The sequence below is a fragment of the Salarias fasciatus genome, chromosome 20 (assembly GCF_902148845.1).
Source record: "Salarias fasciatus chromosome 20, fSalaFa1.1, whole genome shotgun sequence".
In the NCBI taxonomy this organism is placed as follows: Eukaryota; Metazoa; Chordata; class Actinopteri; order Blenniiformes; family Blenniidae; genus Salarias; species Salarias fasciatus.
The window spans coordinates 10,017,325-10,041,208 of record NC_043764.1 but is presented as its reverse complement, the minus strand read 5'-3'; the positions used below and the strand labels follow the sequence as shown (position 1 = coordinate 10,041,208).

At 42.1% G+C, this 23,884-nt stretch overlaps 1 protein-coding gene across 4 annotated transcripts in view; it reads left to right on the top strand.

Annotated features, from left to right (window-relative positions):
- The first annotated feature begins 6,731 nt into the window (after positions 1-6,731).
- kazna (kazrin, periplakin interacting protein a) overlaps positions 6,732-23,884 on the top strand; it is a 180,759-nt gene continuing 163,606 nt past the window's right edge. For all 4 annotated transcript variants that reach the window (XM_030118086.1, XM_030118087.1, XM_030118085.1 and 1 more), the window contains exon 1: positions 6,732-6,842. In XM_030118086.1, coding sequence (XP_029973946.1) covers positions 6,767-6,842 — 76 coding nt within the window. In that variant the 5' untranslated portion in view covers positions 6,732-6,766. The remainder of the gene's footprint in view (positions 6,843-23,884) is intronic.

Sequence of the window (23,884 nt, the reverse complement as noted above, 5' to 3'; positions counted from 1 at the left end):
GTGAAAGTGGATTTCATCTGTAACATACAGGCACTTCATCTCTGTACTCTGTGTCAACAGTTCAATGTTTGTTTAATGAAGATCAACATGTATAGATCACAAAATGGAAACGTGCACATGTGAGAGTTTTTCTTTATTTGCTGATTGCTTGTAGAGATATTTGAAAATGTTTTGTGGCAAAAAACAAAATGTCACGATCCTCAAACAGTGTAATGCATTGTTACCGTTTGGTTTAAGAAAATTTTATAAGCTACTAATTTAAAGATCCACTGCTATACAGGGTAGATACGACAAAATGCTTGAATTGAGTTTTGTTAATTTGATGAAATTAAAACTTGACAATGGGCTGTTCCTGAGAGAGAGAGTCTTTCAGTTCTTGTGTTTTACATTTGCCTTTTTGAGACTTGCTGGTGAAGACTCTCTCACTCAGACAGACCGCAACATGTTGGATGTACAGGATGGTTTACGAGACTGTTATTTAACTGTGAAAAGTGCGTGTAGCATTCTGAAGTGTACATTTAGTCATGTATATTTATTAATAATTTAAAATCATGTTATCAGTCTTTGATCGACCCCCCCTCTGTATGATTTGCACTAAAGTTTTTTCAAGCGAGTGTTAAAATAAATGGCGAATGTGAACGCTGGTGTGACTCCTCTTTGGTGAAACGGCCACAAGGTGGCAGACTTTCCTCATTCCAACCTTCAGAGAGGTGGATTGCACAGAGACTCCAGTCTCCTCCACACTCCCACATTCTGTTTGAAGCATCCATTTACAGCGACATGTGTTTTCATGCTGTTTGCTTAAAAAATAAAAAAATCTCTCCGCTATCGCTCGTTAAAACATTTGGGATCTCGGTGCCAGGAAACCTCTGTGCGAGCGTATCTGCAGCCGCCAGCCTGTGACCTGCTTTCGGGTAAAGAGATGAATAATTATGTAGAGTAGCTGTTTAAACATTCTTTATGTTCAGTCAGTGTCAACAAGTGGAGTGCATGAAATGGCAAACAAGCAGAGCACAAAGACACACTTAGAAGTAAGAGTTTTTATGTTTAATCAGCAATATTTATATATATTATGCATTGCATTGATGTATATTCTTTAATGGAATCCTCTTTGATACTATGATGAGGTTCAGAGACAGAACCAACGACATACTGAAGTCCTAAAATCACAAATGCAACCGCACCCTCCACATTTGACCATCATTTCAAATCTCTCTGCCCTATAATGTGAATTCTAAAGGCATTTGTTGTACTTTTACATTTTTCCATCTGCCTCTGAAGCACTTCATTTTGGCCTCTCAGCAGTTTTATAAAAGTCCTCCATAATAGTGTTAATAGCCTTTTTTTTTTATATAAAATATCTTTTCACCCTTCATGTTTCTAGATTGCATTCCCCGACCTTTCGCAGCTCAGTACCATCAGCTCTAATTCACTTCTCAGCAACAAACCATCCACTTTGAGCCTCCCGCGTAGCATTAAACATTATTTTGTGATCGTACTCCAGGGGCTGAGTTGAGACATTTGCATAAAATGTGATGAGTCAAGTCATGAGTGGGAACAACGAGGCATGGCAAAAATGTTCTACAGAATATGTGTGGATAAATTTTAGCAGGAGGAAGTGTACATGTGACTCAGGGCAAAAAGAAAAAAAAAAAAGAGAGAGGCAGCAGGAGCATCCATCCTGCGTTGCTCGCGCAGAACTAATCTGCACAAGTTCACTGTAGAGGGGGAAGAAGCTAATCAGGGAAATTAGCTGAGCGAGGAAGTGGGAACAAAGAGTTTGGTATTAAAAATAGACCCTCAGATAAGTTTATCTGGGGATAAGGCAGATGGCTTTTCCCAGTTTGTGCTTCCCCTTCAGTTTATTTTTGACAAAAACAGTGTGGGAAGCAAATCTACTAAAATACAAATATTGAAATATTTCGGAGTAAATTCTCCATCTTGTGTAAAACGAGGTGTAGCGGTCGAAGCTCCACGAGGGTGGAACTCATCCTGCCACACTTTCATAACTCCTCTGACAAACACACCGAACTCAAGGATTTTTCAATCTCCGAGGGGAGCGATGTGACCACTGAGCTGCTCTGATGCTCATGGAAACTATTCTGCACGAGGCCCGGGAGTGAAAATAAAAAAGGCTCCAATGAACCAAACCGGCTGTCTGCACTGGTTGTAATCAAGGACGGATTACGAGACAGCAGACTCCCGGGCTCAGACTTGTAAAAAGGCCCCCCGCTGATCTCAGAAGACACTCCGACATAAAGCGAGTGCAGATGACACTGCTGTGTTCTCAGCCTTTGTGGCTGCTTCACATCTCTTTGTGACATTTTTTTTTTCAGTTTGCATTGATTTTACATCATCTTCTGTCAGTCTTTCTCTCAAACTTTGTGTTGATTCATTGTACCTTTGCAGCAGCTTCACATTTATTTCAGTTGTAACGTTCCTTTTGTGTTGCTTCTGCGTGTTTTTGCAGCCATGTTGCATCTCGTGGAGAATTATTTGTATATCTTGCATCTATTTGTGTCAGTGCTGTCTTTCAGCTTGCATTGCACACAGTTAAAAAACTATGAGTTTTGGAAGAATCTGAGTTTCTGTGCTTTGACATGATAAATTAATAAATTTTTGAACTCCTTTTTGAAAAAAATAAATAACAGTTAAAAGTGCTTGAGGCGAAACCGAGCCGCGCTTTTGAAGTGTCAGTTCAATATGGTGCTGCCTAACAGGTTCATTTCACGTTAGCTATTGGTGATTTTAAATCACAGTCGAGAAGAGAAACATAAAAAAAAACAGCTTTCAAGCATGAAATGTGGTATGAACCTATATATTCAGCTGTGTCTCCTCGTTTTAGAGGTATTGCAATGTGTATTCTACAAGTTCAGAAGTTGACGTATACAGTGTTATACCAGCGGTCCTGTTGGTTTTACCCTCAAGCATCTAAAGAAGTTCGCTAAAGTACTGAGATGCACTCTGAAGTGAGTGAAATGGAAACTGCATTCTGAGGCAAACAGCAGATAGTAAAAGACGCTGTGCATCAATGAAGAGTGTCGACACATCGATCCTATGAACAGCAGCATTCAGCAAAGATGTGATACAGAATAAGATTGACATGTTTTGATTTCCTTTTGTTAGAATTGCATTCTGCTCTTTTTATTGGACTTGAGCACATCTTCGTCAAGTTGTTGAGCCTTCCTTTTTTCCTTTATGTTATCATTATCCTGCTTTTTGGAATCTGCTGTTTGAAAATGTGATCTAGAGAAGAGGAGGGAAGCGTAAATCAGGTAAATCTTATGTTTTTTTTACTTTCAGAATAGCTTTAATGAACTGAGGAACCAAACTCCATTTCTCAGCAAACTACTGAAATCATAACAAATGTTTCCCGTTCCAATTTGGCTGAACTTCCAGCAGCAAGAAGCCTGTAGGTGAGATAGAGTTGGTTGTTTTATCTAACTTTTTCAAATAATGTATTGTCTTTCAGGTGACTTCTTTGCATTTCCTGATGCTTGATGGTCCAGGATCCCCTGATGACTCTGGGAGATTTGCAGGTAAATGGTCATCCTTCTCTGACTTTAACTGACCAGATGTGTTACTTGCTGCCAGCAGAAACACTGGTGTGACTTTACTGTCTGTGGAAATACAGAATATTTTCACACTCGCTGTTTGTGACATGCTCAGAGCCACAGTTCTGCCATTCCCTGCTCATGAAATGTGACATGAGGCCTTTTCTTCCCAGGGTGAGAGTGGTATATTTCATGGATTAGAAATGTCACGCCTCGACTTTAGTGACTGCATCAGACTGGCGAATCTGCAGGCGTCGCGCGTCGCAGACAGGGAAGCAGGTCGTAAAAGCGTCTCCCCATGGAGGTACAAACGGCGGCGTGGAGCACAGAGATCATTCCAGATTGTGCATTTCAGTTCAATCAGACGGTCGCCCTTCTGACTTAAATTCATAATTGAATCCACATCAAGAGAAATGGATTTTCCTGCCTGCAGAAGCCAGGTCTAAGTGCTCGCCTCTGTGAGCACAGCACTTACTATCAAATTATTACCCCACAAAAAGTAATCATTGCCTAATTTTAACCGTTCATCAACACGCGCAGCAGTGGACGTGAGTTTAATTGGAATTGTGCGAAGGCCTTTTGTTGCTTGGGGCAAATTATGGAGGATTCCAGGGGAACGTCTTTTTTATTTCTTTTCTATTCAGTTTCACAAGTGAGTGTTGGGAACAGCAGCAGTGCCATGCATCAGTTTGTCACACTGACATATTGCTGTAATTGCCCTCATCCCCTCGCGCCGTGGCTGAAATGCAATGCAGATTCACACAACCTCAGCCTCTGTTCAGGCTTATGGGTTTGTTCTCTTGCTGTCAACACATATATTGTCACTTTTAGATAAGCTTTTAGCACTTTTGTGACAAATGAAAGCCGGTCTGGATTCCCGTCTGTCGTGTTCAAAGCTGCAGCAAATTGGTTTTGACTCAAATTGGACACATAATGTTGAGAGCACTTGTTTTATATCAGCCAAAAGCTGTCAGATTTTCTGTTAAAAGCAATTCAAAGCACTTGATGTCCTTTTTGTAATTAAGAATCTCAAACAAGTCCAGTTTTCAGTCCCTGGGAATCACAGATTAGCCTTCAGGTGTTTTTTTTTTTTAAATTTTTTTACCAGCAGCACCTGGCTGCTGATTTTCTTTTCCTTCTTTTTTTTTTACTGAGGAGTTGTGCCAGTGCAGCGACAAACCACAGCCCTGAGCTACAGGGTCTCCCAGAGCTCACGAGCTCAGCAATAACTTCAAACTGCGAGGCTGCATTTGTATGCTCAACACAGTTTGGTATCTTAGCCCAGGGCCATGATGAATCCTCATAGGAAGTCATGATGAGAAGTGAGGACACGCGATCAGAGATAATCGAAAACAACAACACCAAAAAAGAGGAAAAGAGAAAAGAAAAACCCTCAACCCATCCCACAAATCTGGAGATGAGTGTTTGATCCCCCTGTTCGTTAATTTCATCATCCTTATTGAGAGATTAAATAAACAATATGAAGACCGGACCGAATCCGTACCCTCAGTAGAGATGTATTTGATTCGTGAGGAGCCAAAACGATAGCTGGAGTGTGAAGGGTGGAGTGTTTCATCAGTGGGTGCAGATTAAGTTTTCATGTGCAGGTGAACAGAGCTGGAGATGATGACAGGACCTGTCGGGATCACGGTGCAGCGACGGAGACAGATGAGAGGCTCCTGTCACACCACCCCTGGCGAAGCTTGTTCGGATTAATGTTTCGGGGCTGTTTTTTTATGAGGTGGCTGGATGTGATCTTTGCAGCATCGTCGCCTTTAATGAAAGCATCTTTTATCTGTCTTAGTTTAGATATTTTTTTTTGTTTGTTTTTGACAGTGGAAAGCACTTTTGTTAAAGTTAGATGAAGTGAAGTTCAAATGTTTGAACACTATGAACTTGCAGACTTCCACTAATTTGCGGCCTCCGACATTTTATATAAGACTAGAGATCAAAGGGAAGACGGATGTGTCTCTGGCATTATGATGGTAACCAAAAACCAAGGAGTGGCCCCGGTTTGAAGCAATCAAACCAACAGAATAGTGATGAAGTGCTTTTTATTTTCATTTTCCCCCTCAGCATGCTGTTCATGCGGTAGCAGAATAGACATGGTAACGAGGACATTAATAAAGGATGCCGATTCATTTTTAATGATCCGCTGGCCCCTTTAGTTTGAAACGGAATTTCTGTGTCCGTGGTTGAGTTTTTCTGTTCAGAATCCCTGTTTTGATCTGAGCGAGTCGGGGTCGCTTGTGATGGTCCTGTTATTTCTGCCTGCACAAGGAAAGCGCCTCTGCACAAGAAAAACCTGCATACACCTGACTGCTGAGCGTGAGTGAGAGACAGAGAGACACAGAGAGAGAGGCAGTCTTTTCTGTCTATATTTGGAGGATAATCCTCAAGTAAGGGGGGGGGGGGGGTGAAAGAAGGGGAAAGAAAGAACTTCTGCGAGGGATGGTGGGGTTTTTGAAGCACACGCTGTTGAAAAAAAAAAAAAGAAAGAAAAGAAGCATTGCTGAAGATCAGAGATCACAACACTTTTTGTTTGTGGGTCCTCTTCTACAGAGCAGCAGCCTCTTGTCCATTTCCACCCTCGTGCATGTCAACTCTGGGATGAAAGGGACTGAAGAAAGTGTCAAACCGCAGCCAGAGACCACAAGTGGCAGCAGCTGCGGTATAACGTTAGAAGTGGATATGCACACACACACACACACACACACACACACACACATGCACACACAGTCATCTCTGTTCTCACTTTTGTCAGGGGAGACAGTCTGTCTTCTCTCTGCAGCAGCCTCTCTCTCCCTCCCTCTCTCTCTCCCTCCCTCTCTCTCTCTCTCTCTTTGTTCATGCTGTTTGCTCTGCTCTCTCTCTCTCTCTCTGAAGCAGCGACACACTGGAGAACTAATGAGCGGGCTGCGAGCAACCCGGCGCAGATCTCCCATCAGCTGAGGAGCAGCAGCAACTCCGACGGCATCCGAGGCGGCGAGACGCCGGACCGACCTGCAGCCAGCGGGGGGGAGGAGGCGGCGGAGGAGCGGAGGAGCGGAGCCCCGGCAGGGTCGTGAAGTGAAGTGGCACCGCAGCCAAAATCAGCAGTCAGCCTGAGAGAGTGAGAGGAAGAGATCACTCCAAGCACGACCCTCTCTCGGTGCACCCTCTCTCTGTTTTCTCGAGACGAAGGAGCTTTCCCCTCCCGGAGGAGCGCAGCCATGGAGGAGATGCTCACCTGCAACCGGAGCCCCTTCTCCCAGGTGTTCGGGCGCCAGGGTCAGCTCATGCAAGCCAGTGAGTGTGAATTTCAGTGATTGCATGTGATTGCATCCACAGTTTGTCAGCTTTGGGGTAGACAGAGACTCCTGACACACTGTTATGCAGAATTAAAGAGGTTTCACAAATTGAAATGCACTTCACTTTTGGAAGTCAAAAGTCAAGTCTGATTGATGAATTATGCATTTTTTTGTTTCTCCAAATATTTTTGTCATTGATCCTATGTAAATGTTAAATGTATATACTCTCCCTGAGAAATCACTGTTAATTTATATACATAATGCTCCCATGAGGCAATTTTTATGCAATGTACATCAATGTGACAAATATGAATATGTTAAATCAACGACAGTCTAATGCTGTTTGACAACATGTTAATGCTGATAGGCTGTGATGCTCCTTTCATGCAGAAGCGAGATGTCAGGTGTGAAAGCGTGTGTGTTGGGTCTTGTGTGTTCAGATGGGTCTGAAGGATCGAAGCTCACTTTCTAAAAATACAAGGGTTTGATTTTTGTCTTGATGAACATCACACAAGTAATGAAAAAGGGAGAAATATACAGTGGGGACACATTATAGTTTAGATTAATTATGCAGAGTCACACAAACAGTTGAAAAATATACTGTAATATAGCAATAACGTTTAGTGTTCTTTGCAGACACAAGAATGTTCATGAAAACCTTCACACACAAATCTACTGAGTGAGTTTGAAGTAACATACTAATTAAAATAACTCACATAATCCCAAGTCTGTTTTTATTCTGGTTGTTTGAAGACATTTTGAGCATTTTCAGTGCCAGATAGTGTCAGATTCATTCATCCTCTCTGTGAATGAAGTCAAGTTTATTTTATTATTTTTTTTATTTTTTATTTTTTTGGGTATGTGTCTTGCGTCAGGAGTGAACTGTGTGTCTGACTTTGATGCTTCTTTTTCAGGATCAAACCTCAGAACATAAGAAAAACCCTGCTGCAAGTGCTCTGTTGCAATGTGTCAAATCATTTCCACAGCAGAGAGAAGCCCTTTGGCCGTGACTGGCCCCATGTCAAACGTAGTGAGTCCGGATTTCTCACAGGTCCAACTTCAAACTTAGGTGATTGGGTTTTCTTGGTGACTTTATCCACTGCAGTAGAATTTTTTTTTCTTCCCCTCTAAGCTTTTCTACTGAAGCTTGTTCATGTTGAGCTATACCCTCTCTGATTTCATATCCTCATCTATTAATCTGCAGAAGCCATCTACCGTCCTTCTTCGCCATTGATGAAGCAAGATTTCCCTTTCGTAGAACGGCTCCCCTTTCTTTTCATAATTTGTTTGATGGCTCCTGTATGTTTTTTTCTCCTTGGAGTCTCCAGTTGTAATCAAGATGTCCTAGATTGGTTAGGTTCTCCTGATTTGAATGATTGAAATGATTGCTCACTTCTCGGGTGCTTATCCAGGCATGACGAAGAGCACAGCAGGCAGCGGCACAAATCAACGGGGAAGACGTGACTTATTAAATGTTTGGAAGGCGCGTCGAGACTTCCTTTGTGCAGTTTGATTTCGTTCCATCACGGGCCGAAACGTCGACGCAGTGAATATTCAGTCTTTGTTCCACATTTATTTTACATACGCCCAGGGGGATATTATGCTCTTTGTTGCTTTTCTCTCAATCTCAGCTGAACTCACAGACAAGTTTTAGTGGAACCGCGGTGCTTTGTAGTGTCTCCCACCCGATGCCTGTACAGGTGAGGGAACTGGGTGCCTGAGACCTCGACGCCACTCAACAGATGCGAGAAAAAAAACGACAATATTGTTGCGTGTGCAGTGATGAATTACAGTCTTGCCTTTCCCCAAGTTATCTATGCTCTTTGAAGCTCGTGCTGCATGTCTGTGATTCGGGATGAGCGGCAGAGGGAAGGGAAGGGGAGATGGAAGGAGAGGAGAGGAGAGGAGCGTGAGGGGTGGGAGGGTGGGAAGGGGCAAGAAAGTAAGCTTGCTGCAAATTGTGTGAATAAGAGATGGGTGTTTTATTCTATTTTTAGCAGCAACCTTACATACTGTTACACAGCTGTTGGAGGACTAATCCACAGTAGTGCTGGCTCGCAACATCTGAGCAGTAATTATGGGGGGATTTTTTTTGTTATCTTTGGCTGTCACCCATCATTGGATCAGTCGTCCCTCAGCTATATGCAAAGGCCTGCTTGAATTGCAGAGAGAAAATCCATTCCATGAGTGTTGCACATGCCCAAAGACTTGAATATTAACAACCTTCTGGTGTTGCCCTAGCAGAATAAACACTTGACAGATTTTTTTTTTCCCCCTCCTCTTCTCATGAATCACTTTCACGTGGCAGTGCCAGGTGCGTAATCCTGCTACAATTCTCTTACTCCCCACCGGTGGTGTGATTTGCGCTCTCCTCGGTGTTGTGATGTGTTGTCAGAAATCCCTCAGCTGCCAAAGCTCCTGTTTGTAGGGGGAAAGCATGACAATTTAGTCTCCTGCCTTTTAAATTGTTAAAAAAAAGTATTCAGCGAAACTTTGCGTCTCGCGTCGCTGACTTTTTCAAGGTTACTCCGCTCAAGGTAGAGCATGTCTCACATTTACCCATTGGGTATAATTGTGCTGCGAAATGCAGTCTACGTTAAATTAAAAGATTTGTTCCTCTTGAGGATCAAAGACGGCTCTGAACACAATAACCCCTGCAAAAAAAAAAAAAAGAGTGTCCCACTTGGTAGTTTTAAATTATTAGGGGGCGGATGGAGTTTATAATAGTCCTCCAGAACGTTAAGACTGTGTGCCTAATATCCATGGAGACATTAACTTTACTGGAAGATGTGCTGTGGAATTAAGATTAAGATCTTATCAGCAGATCCTTTAAGTCCTTCTGGAGAGTTTTGTCCTTCATGGTATCACTTGATTTTCTTACACAGTCCACAACCTCCAGGTATCTTCTTCTACCGTCCTGCTGGGGAGGTGGGAGATCCAGATGTTGCCGTCCAGCGGTGACAGTGAGCTGTGTGGTCCGATTCTTTGGCTTACATTTAAAAAAGGTTTTTCTGCTACGGTTCGTGCTCAGCCGTGTCTTTCTATTTTGTATTTCTTTGTCACATTGAGGGAGCAGGAGGGGGTGATTAGAGGTAGGTGGACAGGACCATATAGTCCCTCTGTTTTTAATGTTTAAAGCACTTTGTGCTGCGTTTTACTGTATGAAAATCGTTCTGTAACTAAAGATTGATTGATGGAGGTGTCAGCATGAGCACGCTGACTCTGATAACTGGCTTCATATGAAACCACCGTTTATTCCAACATCCTTCTATCAACGCTACCTTCTGCAGAGACCTGTTGGATTGGATCCCGGTTGTTGGACTGAATGTTCACTGGACCACTTCGACTAACTGTGTTCTGACCACTGCAGACGGAGAACAGCCGACAGGAGCTGCTGTTTTGGAGCTGCTCGGACTCAGTTGTTCTTCAATATCAGTCAAACTTACTCAAATCTTTATGCTTGTTCTGTTTTTTTTCCTTCTTCACGCACTTCAACTTTGTGAAGAAAAAAACTCTTCCTTCTTATATCCTTCCTACTAGCAGATGCTTCGAGAGATAACGGATAATTACTGCTGTTCACTCCAGCAGGTGTTTTAATTGTGGAAGTGTGAATCAGTGTCACCATACGGCTCGAGATCTCCGTCTCTTAACCTTTCCCCTCCTTTCACCGTAAGTCTTTTGAACCAAAGCTTCCTGTTTTCTCACGTCCCACATTGTTTATTGGCTCAAATTCCAGAGACACCAGCGCTCGTCGGTCTGAAAATAAACCGGCATGTAACGCGATTAATATCCAACACATTAATTTTAACGGGATTTGCCTCCCTAAGCTGTGCATTTTTGAATTTGTTGATCTGGATGATGTTGTTGGAAGTTGAAATAATACCCTAAAGAGACTCACTTAAAGCGGAGCTTTGTGGGAGTGTCAGAGTACAGACTCATGTGGGCCGAGGAGACCGCCTCCACAGCAAGTAAAACACAATAAACAGCATTAATTATTAATATTCCAAATAAAATCCTCGTCTGTTTTTCTCATGCCTTGCTGCCATTGTGAGCGTGAGCCGCGGTGCAACATCTGCAATATCAACGCAACAAGACTCTGTGGACAAAAGCTGCAGTGAGACATGGCAGAGCGTCCGGCTGGATCGGTTTGCGTGTTATTGTGTGCGGCCTTGGCCCCCCTCGTCAAATGTGCCGTGTGTTCGTATTGCACGACTCACACAATACCGCAAACACAGAAATCAATGGATTCAAGAAATGGAACAGAAACCCTCGTGTTATATTCCGGCTGAAAATCCAGTTCATGTCAGCGTCTGCTGGCTTTGAAGTGAAGGAAGAGTGATAAGCTCTTCAATTTCCTGTCAGAGAGGAACAGCAGGAGGTGAAGAAGTAAACTGGAGTTTGTTTGAGTTGGCCCTCTTTCATGATGCTAAAATGTGTTTTGCTGCTTATTCCTACCTCATATTTACCTTTAGTTCACGCCATGTTTCTCTAAGTGCAGGATAATCCACAGTTAACTTCTCACGTAAATATTTATTCCGATTTTCTATTTTTTTCACAGTAAATTTAAAGCATAGAAAACACCGAACAACCAAGAAAGAAGATCACATATTTCAAGAAAAACAGTAAATCCTTGGCGTTTTGTCCGTTTGAGATGTGAAACTGACGGAGACGTCTTCAACACTCAACTGTTTTTAGGTCACCTAATAAAGTTTTAAGATGTTCTCTTTCTTTACCTATCACTTTACCCTTGAAAATCCCCTTTAATACCTCAATAAACCTCCGGTAAATCCCCGCTGAGGAGACGTGGACGTGATTTGAAGTTTTAATACATGACCATTGCAGGTGTAGAACATATTTTGGTCTTCTTTGAAGTGATTAATTCCTCTCCTTTCTCCACTGGTGGTTTGGTTCCAGCACACTCACAGATTCCTCATACCTCCTTACCCGGTGGGCTTTCCTGCAGTCAGAGATTAGCTTCATGCTGCTGGTGTTGCTAATCATGTAGAAGGAGTCACGTTGCAGGAGGTTTGTCAGGATAGGCGGTGTGTGCACTTGGCAAAGGAACATTTTTCATGTGATGGGTCAGAGATTTATTTATTTTTCTCCCCCCATTTAAATTACATTATTACTCTTGTGGGCCTTTACAAGATCTGTGCATTGATTGGAAGAACTGACAATATGTCATTGCAGGAGAAACAATAACCGTGAGTCATTTCTCTGCACCAGATTATGACTGTCAGAGACAATAATGATGGCTTCTATATTCGGGGTACCGTTTAGTGTGAGTACACACCGCTGCGCGGGGCTCACTTTCCGTTATGTCAGAGGATATTAAAGTTTTCTGAAGTTAAAAGGAGTTTAAGGATTGTATGATTTCTGAGAAGATAATTATGACTTTAAGCCATTGCTGACAAGTGATTTTATGCTTTGGTTACTTATTTATATCTAATTGACTTGGTGCTGTAATGCATCTTTCAGAATAGTCGGTGTTATAACACCTCCAGGTTTAAATTCATTTTAATATGACGCGTCTAGAAAAACAGAAATAATGTGCATATCAATGGGGTTTCTTCCTTCTTTGTGCGATCAAGCCTACAGCAAGATGGAGAGAATACAATGTTCTCACAGGAGCTTCTCCGCAGTGTTTGTGACTTATTGCTGCATAACTCAGACAATAAACCTGAGAGTGTAATCTGACTTCCACAGGCAGATACACACACATCCGATTATTTCCCTGGATCTCAGGAGAAGGAAAACCTCCATGTTAGCAATTGTTTCTTTGAGGTTAAGCGATAACTCACTTTAAAAGCCTCACAGACTTATAATTATATAACATGTTTTCACTGTACTTTTGGTGTGTTACGGACGGCTCAGAGCCAGATGAGTGCAGGTCATCCATGTGCACCAGTGGGCTGATTTATCTTCACATGGGTTTGAAGTGCGGCGGTTATCGGCATCTGGGGCTGAATCCCAGCATGGCATCAGAATCACATGTGAAATATAAAGTGTGCTGCTTGTGCTCATGCAGCCGTCCATGCAGAAGATGGGAAAAAAGCACAAACATTTTAGTTTTGTTGTTGTCATTTTTTTTTTTTTTTTTTTTTTTTTTTTACATGAAGGGTGCCTGAAAGTTTTCAGGTTTTTCCGCGGCAGCAGCAGGAACGTAGTGCGTCAAGTTGTCCTGAGAATTGTTCTCATAGCAGATCTTCTCTTCAGAACTCCTCACGGAGGAAAAGCGCTGTCAGTGCAGTCATTTCACCGAGGTACACCTGGCACATTCTGAAAAATTTACCTTTTGCTTCTCGTCCCCCCCCCCCCCCCCCCCCCCCCCCCCCGTCGCCGTACTTTGAATCGAACATCTCCGGCTTCCATTAACCTTCAGATGAACGAGCAGCCAGCCTCGACTGGAAACACAGCTGGGGTCAGCAGACTCTGACTTTCCATTTCCTCTTTTTATTTCTTCTCAATTCTATCTGTGCTAAACCATGTTCCCGCTCTAAAGTTTGTTATCACAGCCTGTCACACACAGAGGTCATTGCGAATACAGATTACACGTGTTTAAAACCGTTATGGTCGTCTTCCTTCGCCGTTCTTCTCGGGGAGTCGACGTTTACAGTTTGCCAGTAAGGAATACTGCGGCCAACTGATTTTATCTACAGGACAATGGAGGCCATAAAAGAGATAGAATGTTTGATGCTGCGAGGATGTGATGCAGAAAGTGTGGAAAATTACTCTGCTATCGTAACACTATGACATACTTTCAAGGGCATTACATTAGATTGTATCTGTGCTTCGGAGCGTCTCATGGATGTCACAAGTCCTGTGTTTTCTAACATTTCACTTTTATCTCCCTGCTGTTGTACAGAAAATCTTCTCCTGGGATGTCTTCATGCATTTTTAATAAGAAGTCAATAGAGAAAAGACTATTTGCTGCTGCTCGAGGTCCTTTATTGCAGGACATTGTGGTCTGAACGAATGTGTAATTATTTTAAGGAAAATAAAGTCAACTTTAAAGGCATGAAAACTTAACAACTGTTTATGAGCTGATTTTCTGTCCCCCGGAATGACCATCCAAAAACACTCTTCTAAACAATCATGGCCACCTCCAAGTGTTAGTCCTCGATCAAAACTACATGTTACATTTTCAAACCTCTTTATTTATTCTCCTCTTTGTGTTTTGGATGATGTCAACCAGCCACCCAGGTTTAATAATGCAGTTTAATTCAGTCAGCCTGTGGTGTTCTGAAGAATAAAACAAGCTGATAAAACCAGTGGATACATACAGTAATACTGAGCAACATGTAGTGGATGGAAAATTAACTTCCGGGTTGATTTTAGTTCAAATTTGTTGAATGTTGATAGAATTAAGACATTTGGGTGGAACTGTATGAATAAATAAATAAATAAATAAATAAATAAATAAATACAACTTTCACGATTGTACTGGCATTAGTAACAGTACAGAAACGCAAGACTATTGAGTTATTTCATTTCCTCTGTTTGAACCAGGGCACCAGCGGAAGTCTTTTAATTTGAAATGCACACAGGAAACCACCTTTCCAGGTAAAAGTGACACATGACCGTCTGAGTTTTGAGACTGGCTCAGCTCAGTGTCCGTAGTTTTGATAGAATCAGCTCAAGCTGCGACATGCTGCTCCGGAATCTCGTCTTTATTTTTGGAGAAAGTCCGGGACTGATGCCTGCTTTAAGGTAATTAATTTATTATTAATTGATATGCAGATTAATCACAGGTGTGTCACGAGGAAGCCGCCGGCTGAGCTGCAGTTAGCTAATGTCTGCTGAGAGATTTGATGATTTAGCTAAGATCTTAGTGTTCCTGAGTGGTAAAAACCTTTTAATCATATTTATGCATGTTCATTGGAAATGTATTTACACACATCACCTGTGAACTTATCTTTAACGTTAGCTTGGTTGGAGAGTTAAAAAAAAATGCAAAAAGTCCAATTAAAAAGCAGAAGCAGAGTTCCCATGTGGCATAAATATGTATAGCCTATATTTGGATTTAAAATGTGGTTTTTGGGCCAGGTGTGCTTGATGTTCAAGATACTTAGTTAAGTTGTGCTGGTAAAGGTTAGAATAGTTGTATTATTATGCAATGAAGGAGACCTCACAGATATAGAGTGTACACTAAAGCAAAGTAACTTTATTTTTATAGCTCTATTTGAACTTGGAAATGCTTTACTGAGGCGTTATTAAAGTCCCTTTTGAGATGATTTAAAACAACAGCAAGGCAATGAATAATCTTTATAGAAATGGCTTTTAAGAAAGAACTGACAGAAATAATAGATATGGAAGTGATTGAGATGGAGTTTGTGTGTTTGTGTGTGGGGGAGAAGACAATTTTCATTGTGCTTTAAAACACACTCAGCTGTCATTTTTTTTATTAGATAGGTGTGTTTAATGGACTAAATGGCCAAATTCAATAATATTATTATAGTCTCACAGGGTTTTTTTTTTGTTTGTTTTTAAATTTCACTGATATACACACACATCTTCTAAAACATTTAAAATAAATGCAGTGAAAACATGAATAATATTCTCCTCCAAACTGTGTTCGGGGGAAATTATTTGCCTCTTCAATGTGTGTACATGCAAGTGTGTTCTTTCCTGAAGGCACCTGATTACCAAGGTCCCAAAGTCTTTTTTTTCTCTTTTTAATGAACTAAATAAAAACTACCGGTAACTTTATTGCTGAACCAAGTTGCATTTTTGCCCCCGAAAGAAGAAACTCCTCACACAGCAGGACTGTGGCTGTCTGTGTCGACGCCGGGAAGCGACTGGATGTACAAAACCATCATCCGCCTCTCTGTGGTCGTGTGATTATCCAATCAGTCTGAGGTGATGCACAGAGGCCGGAGTCACGCTGGCAGGGCTGGAGGACAGCCAGCGGCCGGCGATCTCCCCGTCCCGTCTCCAGGCGTGGACTGTGTCCGCTCGTAACACGCTTTGCACTCTGAGTGCACTCCACTTCGGTTCAGCCATTTTGTTTTGCTCCTTAAAAGTTTCCCCCCAGACTAAACGCTCCGTGCTGGTACACGGCTTTATTAATCATTCATGGTCCACTCAGGGATTTAGCTGCTGATGAGACATAAAAAGTAGCCGTGCATCTTAATTTGAAAGAGATATTTAGCCCTTTTACAGAATAAGATAGATGTGCGGCCAGGCTGTGATTTGTGAAGAAACTTGGGGTTTTTTTTCTTTATGTCCTTCAACAAGAAATCATGATGATTGCAAAGTAGCACTGAGGATTTCATTAAACCACTTTTGACCACCGTATAGGAAAATTACTGCCTCCACATGGGAGAACATGCAAACTACACACAGAAAGGTCCTCCAGCTGACACATCCCAGCAGCCGTGGTCAACAATACTGCTGAATGCAGGAGTGCGGCGCAGTGTGAGAGTGTACGTTTGGAGTTAGTTACATGAGTTTCACCCTCAACTCGAGAGATAGCAGCCCTGCTTTACTTGGATTTCAAAAGACTTTTATCTTATGACTGTTGTCTGATCTTCCTGAGACGAGGCCTCGGGGTGTTTCCACACCTGTCAATGCAGATCAGCCAGGGATGGATCTACTGTGGACCCAAATGTAAATTTGTACTTTGTGATCAGTTCGGTCCAGATTCACGCCGACCGCTCCCAAAGCTGCACCGCTTGTATGAAGGAGCAGCCCAAGTTTCTCTCGAAGTACCGGCTCTGAGATTTTGGGGGCTTTTGTGCAGCAGTGCTGCAGAGTGATTGAAGTCTTTCTCTATGAAGTGTCGACTGAACAAAGCATATACATGTTTTTATGAATTATTGAGTCCTTGGAACTCGGTTTCTCTCCAGGTTTGGCCTCGTTTGTTCGCGTCGTGTTTGATCAAAGAGCAAGCCATAATGAAGATTTCATAGGACTGGTTGAGCTTTTTCTTTTTTGTTTTTAAACCTCCAAGTGTGCATCTGGAGCCTTACTGAACCCTCTTTAACCTAATGACCTTTGGGTGGCTTTTTGGTGTTGGCCTGATATCTATCCAAGCATTGAATTCCAGTATTCATGGTGTTCACACATGTGCTGTTTGAATGGGAAGAAGATTTGTGTTTTCTGTTCCGGTGGCAGATATTCTCATTATTAGAGGAGCAGAAGGAGTTATTTTTTTTATTCCCGAGGGGTTCGTCTGGAGCGCGGAGTGCAGCTCGGAGGTTTTATGTCAGATTTTCTTGTCCTGTGTACAATAGACTTACAGGATTCAGGAACGGTCTCAACCGAGTGTCGGTTTAATTCTGTCCGAGTGGCCGCAGAGAGTGAAGTTTTATTCCAGGAACAAACATTCCCTCCGCTGGAGAGGTGCCGGTAATCCTCACTAACTGCTGAAATTTGATTGTGTTTGCAGTTGTGATTTTTTCCCGACAGCTTGTTTCAAACTCTTCGTATTCTTTTTTCCTTTTCTTTCTCAAGCGGCTGCGTTGGTGTTTCAGACCGTGCGCCATTCTTCCGCCAATCACGCCAATCCTAGTCTGTAATCCCTCACTCCTCTCGGTGTGTAAATCCTCACTTCAGGCGCGTGTGCTCGCCCATCTCCACTCTCCATCTCAGCCCAGCTTTCGCTCCGCGAGACGAGAGATCATCGATGAGCGATAAAGGCTTCAGACTTTAATCCCAAACACACACAGGATTATGGAACAAGTGTTGAAGGCGTTTGAAGTAAGGCGGGAGCGCCTGCTGTGACTTTGACAACGCGACGTGGGACGTTTTGAGCCGCACCTAAATTTACAGGGGGGGTAAAAAAAAAAGAACAAAATGTCCACGTGCATTTAGAATTTTGAATCATATCACCGACAGGTCCATCTCAGCTCGGTAGTCTCCTCTAATAGTCGGCATGCTAAAGAGTCTCCATCTTCTTTAAAATTTCAGTTGGCCTCCAGTAAAATCACATGGAATTCATCTGAGCTTCTGAAATATTAAACCTTTTTGAGAACAGTAATGAAGAATAAAACAAAAGTGATCTGAAATATTCCAGTTCATTCATAATAAATCTAAAGTATTTTGAGATTTGAGTCACATTTCTTCAGTTTGCTTCTCCTGTGTCGAATATGAGTCTAATTTCGGATTATCAAATAGTTGCAGCATCGCATCCAGCCTTGAATTATACCCTCCCTGCACTTTGTGAATGCCTTTGCCGTGGCTTTCTGTGTCCTCACTAATTATATTCGAGTACATTTCGTTCTCCAGAGCAGATAAGGAGGGAATCACGGGATGATGAAACCCTGATGAAGGCCTGGGACCCAGTTGCATTCGTCTCCTACTGTGCGGCGATGGTTTTGTGTAAAGAACAGAAGTTCCCACACAGCGTTCAAGATTCATTGTATCCACAGAAACACAATGAGCAGCTTGGAGCGGCGTGGTGTTTTTATGGCGTGTTTGATGTCGGTGAGGGCAGCAGGCGCTCGCTGGAAATATCACCGATACAGTTTTCCCTCTTTCAGACAAACTGCCGCAGTGCTGTTATCTGACTTATTTATGAGAGGGGTGTCACAGATGGCTAAATTATGCTTTCATCAAACGTTAATTAGAGGCTGAATACCCAATCAGAGCTAATTTAATCATTGTTGTAAAGTTGACACTTCTTCAAAAAGAATAGAAAAAAAAAAAGACCAACTGTATTGTGTAACCGAGGTTAGAGGACTGTGTTACATTTCTCTGGATGTGTCGAGGCTTAACATCTCACCCTCCACTATAATTATCAGAGGCCCGGCTGCCGGAGGGGGTAATCTCAGTGGAGCTGAGGTGTTAGGATGGCGCAGCGCGGCGAGCTGCAAACCCTCACAGAGCTGACTGGGCTGACCTCAAAGATCGCTCCGGCGGCTTTGAAGAGCGACACACAACTCGGAGACTGACTCCACTCTAACTTCTGTGACACTTCTCCAGAGGGAGGAAAACTTCAGAGAATGAATTATTTAAAAATGTAGGAAATATGTGAATTCATGCCTCCGAAAAAAAGAAAAAAAAAAAGTATGTTATGAATTCAGTGAAATGAATGCAGCACGTCAGGAACGATAAATTTTTCAATTTCACAGCGGAGTAGACATCATTCAGTGATACGGCGCATTCCGATTTACAACTTTCGGCACTGTGATTGTCCATCAATAACAACATTTTAATAGAAACACTCCTCTGCGTGGGTTTCTGAGAGAAAGACTTCGACTGGAGGCTCCAGAGGTCTGACAGCTGAGCAGCAGGATGAATCTGCGGTTCAAGGGGCTGCCTTTTGATTTCTGTCTCAACGTTTGAGAAGAAATATGCAGAGTATTGACTGAATTCAGTTACATACATATACAGTCACAATCTGTAAGGATTTAAGAAGCGTAAAATGAGTTTTACAACAGTAGCATGGATGGATATTTGCAAATTTAGCTTTACTTTAGATTTTGGTTGAGATCGGTGACCATCATGACGTCTTTCCGTCCGCATTCAGAAGTTTCATGATCAAACGCTCTGCTCTAATCTCGTCTGCTGGATCCTCACTTATGATTAAAGCTTAGATTTCAAAGTTGCCTTTGTTGTCCTGAGTCTGAGGGTTTTTTATTGTCAGGTCTTGCCTCCAGTTGTGCCAGTAAAAATAACCCTCTGTCAAAATATCCTACAAACAACAGCAACTGGAAAAAAAAAATCCCCAGCTTTTAGATTCTTACGCTCAATTTGTCTCCTGTGATTTCTGCTGTCTCTTCACTGCAATGAATATTAATGGAGGAACGTTTCACAGCAACTTGTCACATTATAAATAATGTATCAAACTGCTTATAATTATTGTCACGAGTATTTTTATTGAACAGAAATTACTCTCTAATAATGTATTTCAAGCCAGATAATCTTTGGCCTAATCTTTCTGGGAGAAACTTATTGTGGGGCGTTTTTTGGAATAACAATCAGAACAGATTCTATTATTTTGTGAGGTTTTTAGTTTTGATTAAATATTCCTTATCAACTGTATATTCATATTTATTTGAATTGCATGAAAGTACATTCAGTTTTGGACTGCATGAAAACATTTTGAACTATGATTTTCTGAAAACACACTGTTCCATGGTGGAACGGTGTTGAACACTCTTGTCTCACAGTGAGACGATCCCTGGTTCGATTCCAAGTTTGGAGCCTGTCTGCAGCCAGTTTGCATGTTCTCCCCGTTCATCTGCTGTTTTTCATTGGGTTGCTCCAGCTTCCTCCCACGCACAAGAAAACATGTGTTTAAGGTTAACTAGCGACTCTAAAATTACCCATATGTGTGAATTAGAGTGTGTGTGTGTGTGTACCCTGTGATCAGCGTGTGTCCTAAAGTAACAAGTAATCCCAGGTTTAACAGTCACACCGACATGAATGAAAGGATGAACACTCAGACACTCAGTACTTCATGGTATTTAAACTTAAACTTGGTAAACATGGTATTTCTGACACAGTTAGGATTTGAAAGTAGCTTGTTTTGTCGAGTTACCAGCCTGTAATCTGAACAGAGTGCTTTTAACACTATTGTACAGGAGAGTTTTTTTTCTCTTTTTCTTTTTTTAATCTGTTCTGCATTGGAAGGAAAATTAACATTTGTCACCTCAGTCAGTAAAAACAAAGCTGCACTTTAAAACGACTCGAGCCGACCCTTTTAAAAGAGGCCGATTTCTTGATTATGTAACATCTGCCTGTAACAACAGCAAAACACAGCAGTTTCATCAACATTTCTGTAAGCCGCTAAAGCTTTACAACAAATTAAATCTCATTTATTCAGTTCTCTATAAAAAAAAAAAAAAAAAAATCCAAAAGAAACACACCAGAAGCTTTTAACTTAGGCACTTAACCCCGACAAAGGACTGTCATTATACATGTAATTCCTCTTGTTGGTGTTCTGGCAGCAGCTTTCAGCCCCTGCGGTCAAATCAGCAGGATGACAGTGAAAGAAAATGGCTCCTGTCAAGCGTTTCTCCCGCCGCCCTCCCAGACTGCAGAGCACAGCGTCACTCACTTCAGTCTTATTACTTACATTTCCTCTGCTCATGAATTTGTTGGTCATTTAGAGGAAACGGTGGAGAATATTCCGCACAGCGTCTCGGTGAAAACTTCACATTGGTGCAGCGTTGGGAGAGAGAAGAGGGGATGTTTGTGACAGGTTCAGAAACTCAAGTTTCATTTTTAAGTTGAAAGTCTCCATACGGAGGTTCGCCGTATGGAGGCAGACTCGATAAACAAATGAACGCCAAGCACACACACAAAGATCCATCAGCCTCCAGATACTTGTCCCAGATCCAAACTTTGACAGTTTTTTTTTTTATTTATTTTTTTTCTCACAAAGACGCTTCGGAGCTGCATTGCGAATTTCAAACTCTCAGACCACCCAGTGTTGCAGAAAATACTCCACAAATGTTCTCATGACATGAAAAAGAGACGGTTTTGACTTGAAATAGCAGTTTAATCTCATGTTGGTTCTGAGTCTTGTGTGTGTGTGTTTGTGTGTGTGTGTGTGTAGATCCTTGTGCTCCCCGTAACCAAACTCAAATACAAACAACGGCTGAAGAGCTTTTTCCCTTTTAAGCTAAGAGGCCATCGGGTGTTTATGAGATTCACTTTTACATGAGGTCTCATTATTAGATGGTGCAGTTAATGCACCAACAAACATTTTCCCATCATGCACAGCATCGTCCGTCTCTTTGTTTCCAGATATCAGATGTCGGTCCTGTTCAGGAGCGGCGTGTTATCTGAGGCTCGTCTGAAAATCCATTCAGACATATTGTTCCAACTGGAGCAGAAAAACACAAGAATGAGGACAGACAGGAGAAGTAAGCCCCAGTCATGTGGAGCTCAGCAGAAACAGAAGGGAAACATTGAGGGGGAAGCATCCTCTGCTGAAGGGGGAAATGAGCACATGAGGAGAGCCAGTGCCAGATTGTTCTAACATCATCACACACAAACACACACACACACACACACACACACAAATTTAAAGTGCACAAGCAACAACCACCTCCAGGAAACCTCTTCTCATTCCTGCATCTCTCTCCCTTTATTCCGCCCATTACAGCAGTAACAGATACGATTAGTGGGGTTTAATGAGCTCTGCAGAGATGGGAGTTGTGCTCGCTGCTCTCTGCTTCACAGCTACAGAACCCCCGGGGTTCAGCGGCACCGAGCAAACGACGTGCGCGCCGTCTCCCACTCTCCATCAGCAGCGTGGAAATGTTGTGTGGGATGTCATCAAATGCATTTTGCACTTAATGCACTTTTATATTGCGGCTGACATGAAGTTTGTTCATAAATGACCAAATCTCCGGAGTGAGCCCTCAGAGATGATTGATTACGATCAATTATTATCTCATAGCATCACATGGATTTATCCTTGCGTGATTTGTCAGTATATATGAAAAATTAGCTCGGAAATTACTAATAAATGGCAAAATATGTTGTGCTGCACGCAGAGAGAGACTGCAAAAATGATCGGGTGTATTATTTCGTCCTTCATAATGTGTTGGCGTATAGTTTGTGTTAGCATGCAGTTCAAATGTGTTGTACTTTGACGCTTGCGGAGTGAGGCTGATTTGTGATACATCGGCATTCAGCCATACAAGACAAAGCAGATTATATATAACATTGAATAAAACACAGAATAAAAATAATATTCCGAACAGTCATGGATTCACAAGATTAGTTCCTTTCCCCCTGATTATTATCTAATCTTCTAGATGTTTTTTTTTTTCTGGTAATCACTTTGATTCATAGTCTGAAATTACAAGCTTCATTAATAGTGATTATTCCACTCCCTATGTTCAAAACCACTGCATATGTATTGCTTTGTCTTGCAACATTTATGATTCAGCCTGAATATAATTGATTTTTCATTGTGTTTATTCCTATGCACCAGGATTGGGTTTTCTTTTTTTTATTTTTTCACTCCCCTATCAGGTCACACATCTCCATCTCTGCATCTCAGCCCACAGATTAGAAGTTGACATTAATTGCCATACTCCTTTTCATGTTTTATGAGGCTAAGCCGGAAAACGCGTCTCACCCCAGTGATTTGTTTGATTTGCATTCATTTCACAGTGTGATTAAATTATGGCAGCGCTGTAAACAACATCCGACTATTTGGGTTTACATGCATTATAATGCACAAACCGAGCCTCGCTGTGGTGCGGCGCTGCTGCCGCTAGGGGGCGGTGTTGCACAGCGCCTGCTGCAGCAGAGCCACCTCATACTTTAATGGTGCATTTGGAGTGCATTAAAAAATTTTGTGGCTTTACAAACGTATCCACTTCAAAGTGCCTCACATCATTTTGGCTTCGGCTCTCCCCGGCGACTCCTCGCTTTGTGATTTTCTGCTCTAATTTTGGCTGCAGATTGAGATCATGGTCAGGTCTGCGGTTCAACCCCCATTAAAATACCTTGCTTTTATATCTGTCCTAATTGTGCGTATAAAAATAAACATTTTCGCCATTTAGATATGCAGAAAATCGGGTGAACCACTCACCCATATTTCCCCCTTCATTACCATCCAGCTGCTTCTCAGAGCCTGAGAATCATTCACTGCCTAAAAGAACTATTATTATATGTTAATGATACTGTTTATGATCCTGCACGTGCTTGAATGTAGAATTTCATTAGTTTTTTTTAATCTTCACTGCTCTTATAGGCCATCTGCTCAATTGGCCATGAAGCTTAAAAGGTCTGACATTTCAGATCGTGCTTAATTGTGCACTAAGCCACAGGTTTCTGGTCGAGGACCAAAGAAATTAGTTTCAACAGTGTGAACAGAAAACAGGCGCTCCCTGGCAGGATGCAGAGGTGCTGCCCCTGCTTTGTGGCTGTCGCTACCACGTGCAAAGTGCTGTACACAGACAAACTACACATGCACACACACTCACATCTACGGTCTGTTCAGATCCATGCTTCTGGACTCTGGGAGGAAACAGGACTTCCAATCTGGGCTTGAACCGGGTACATCTCACTGTGAGTTTAGAAAGCTAACCACTGCACCTCTCTGCAATGGGACATTTCTTTTCTGTGTGT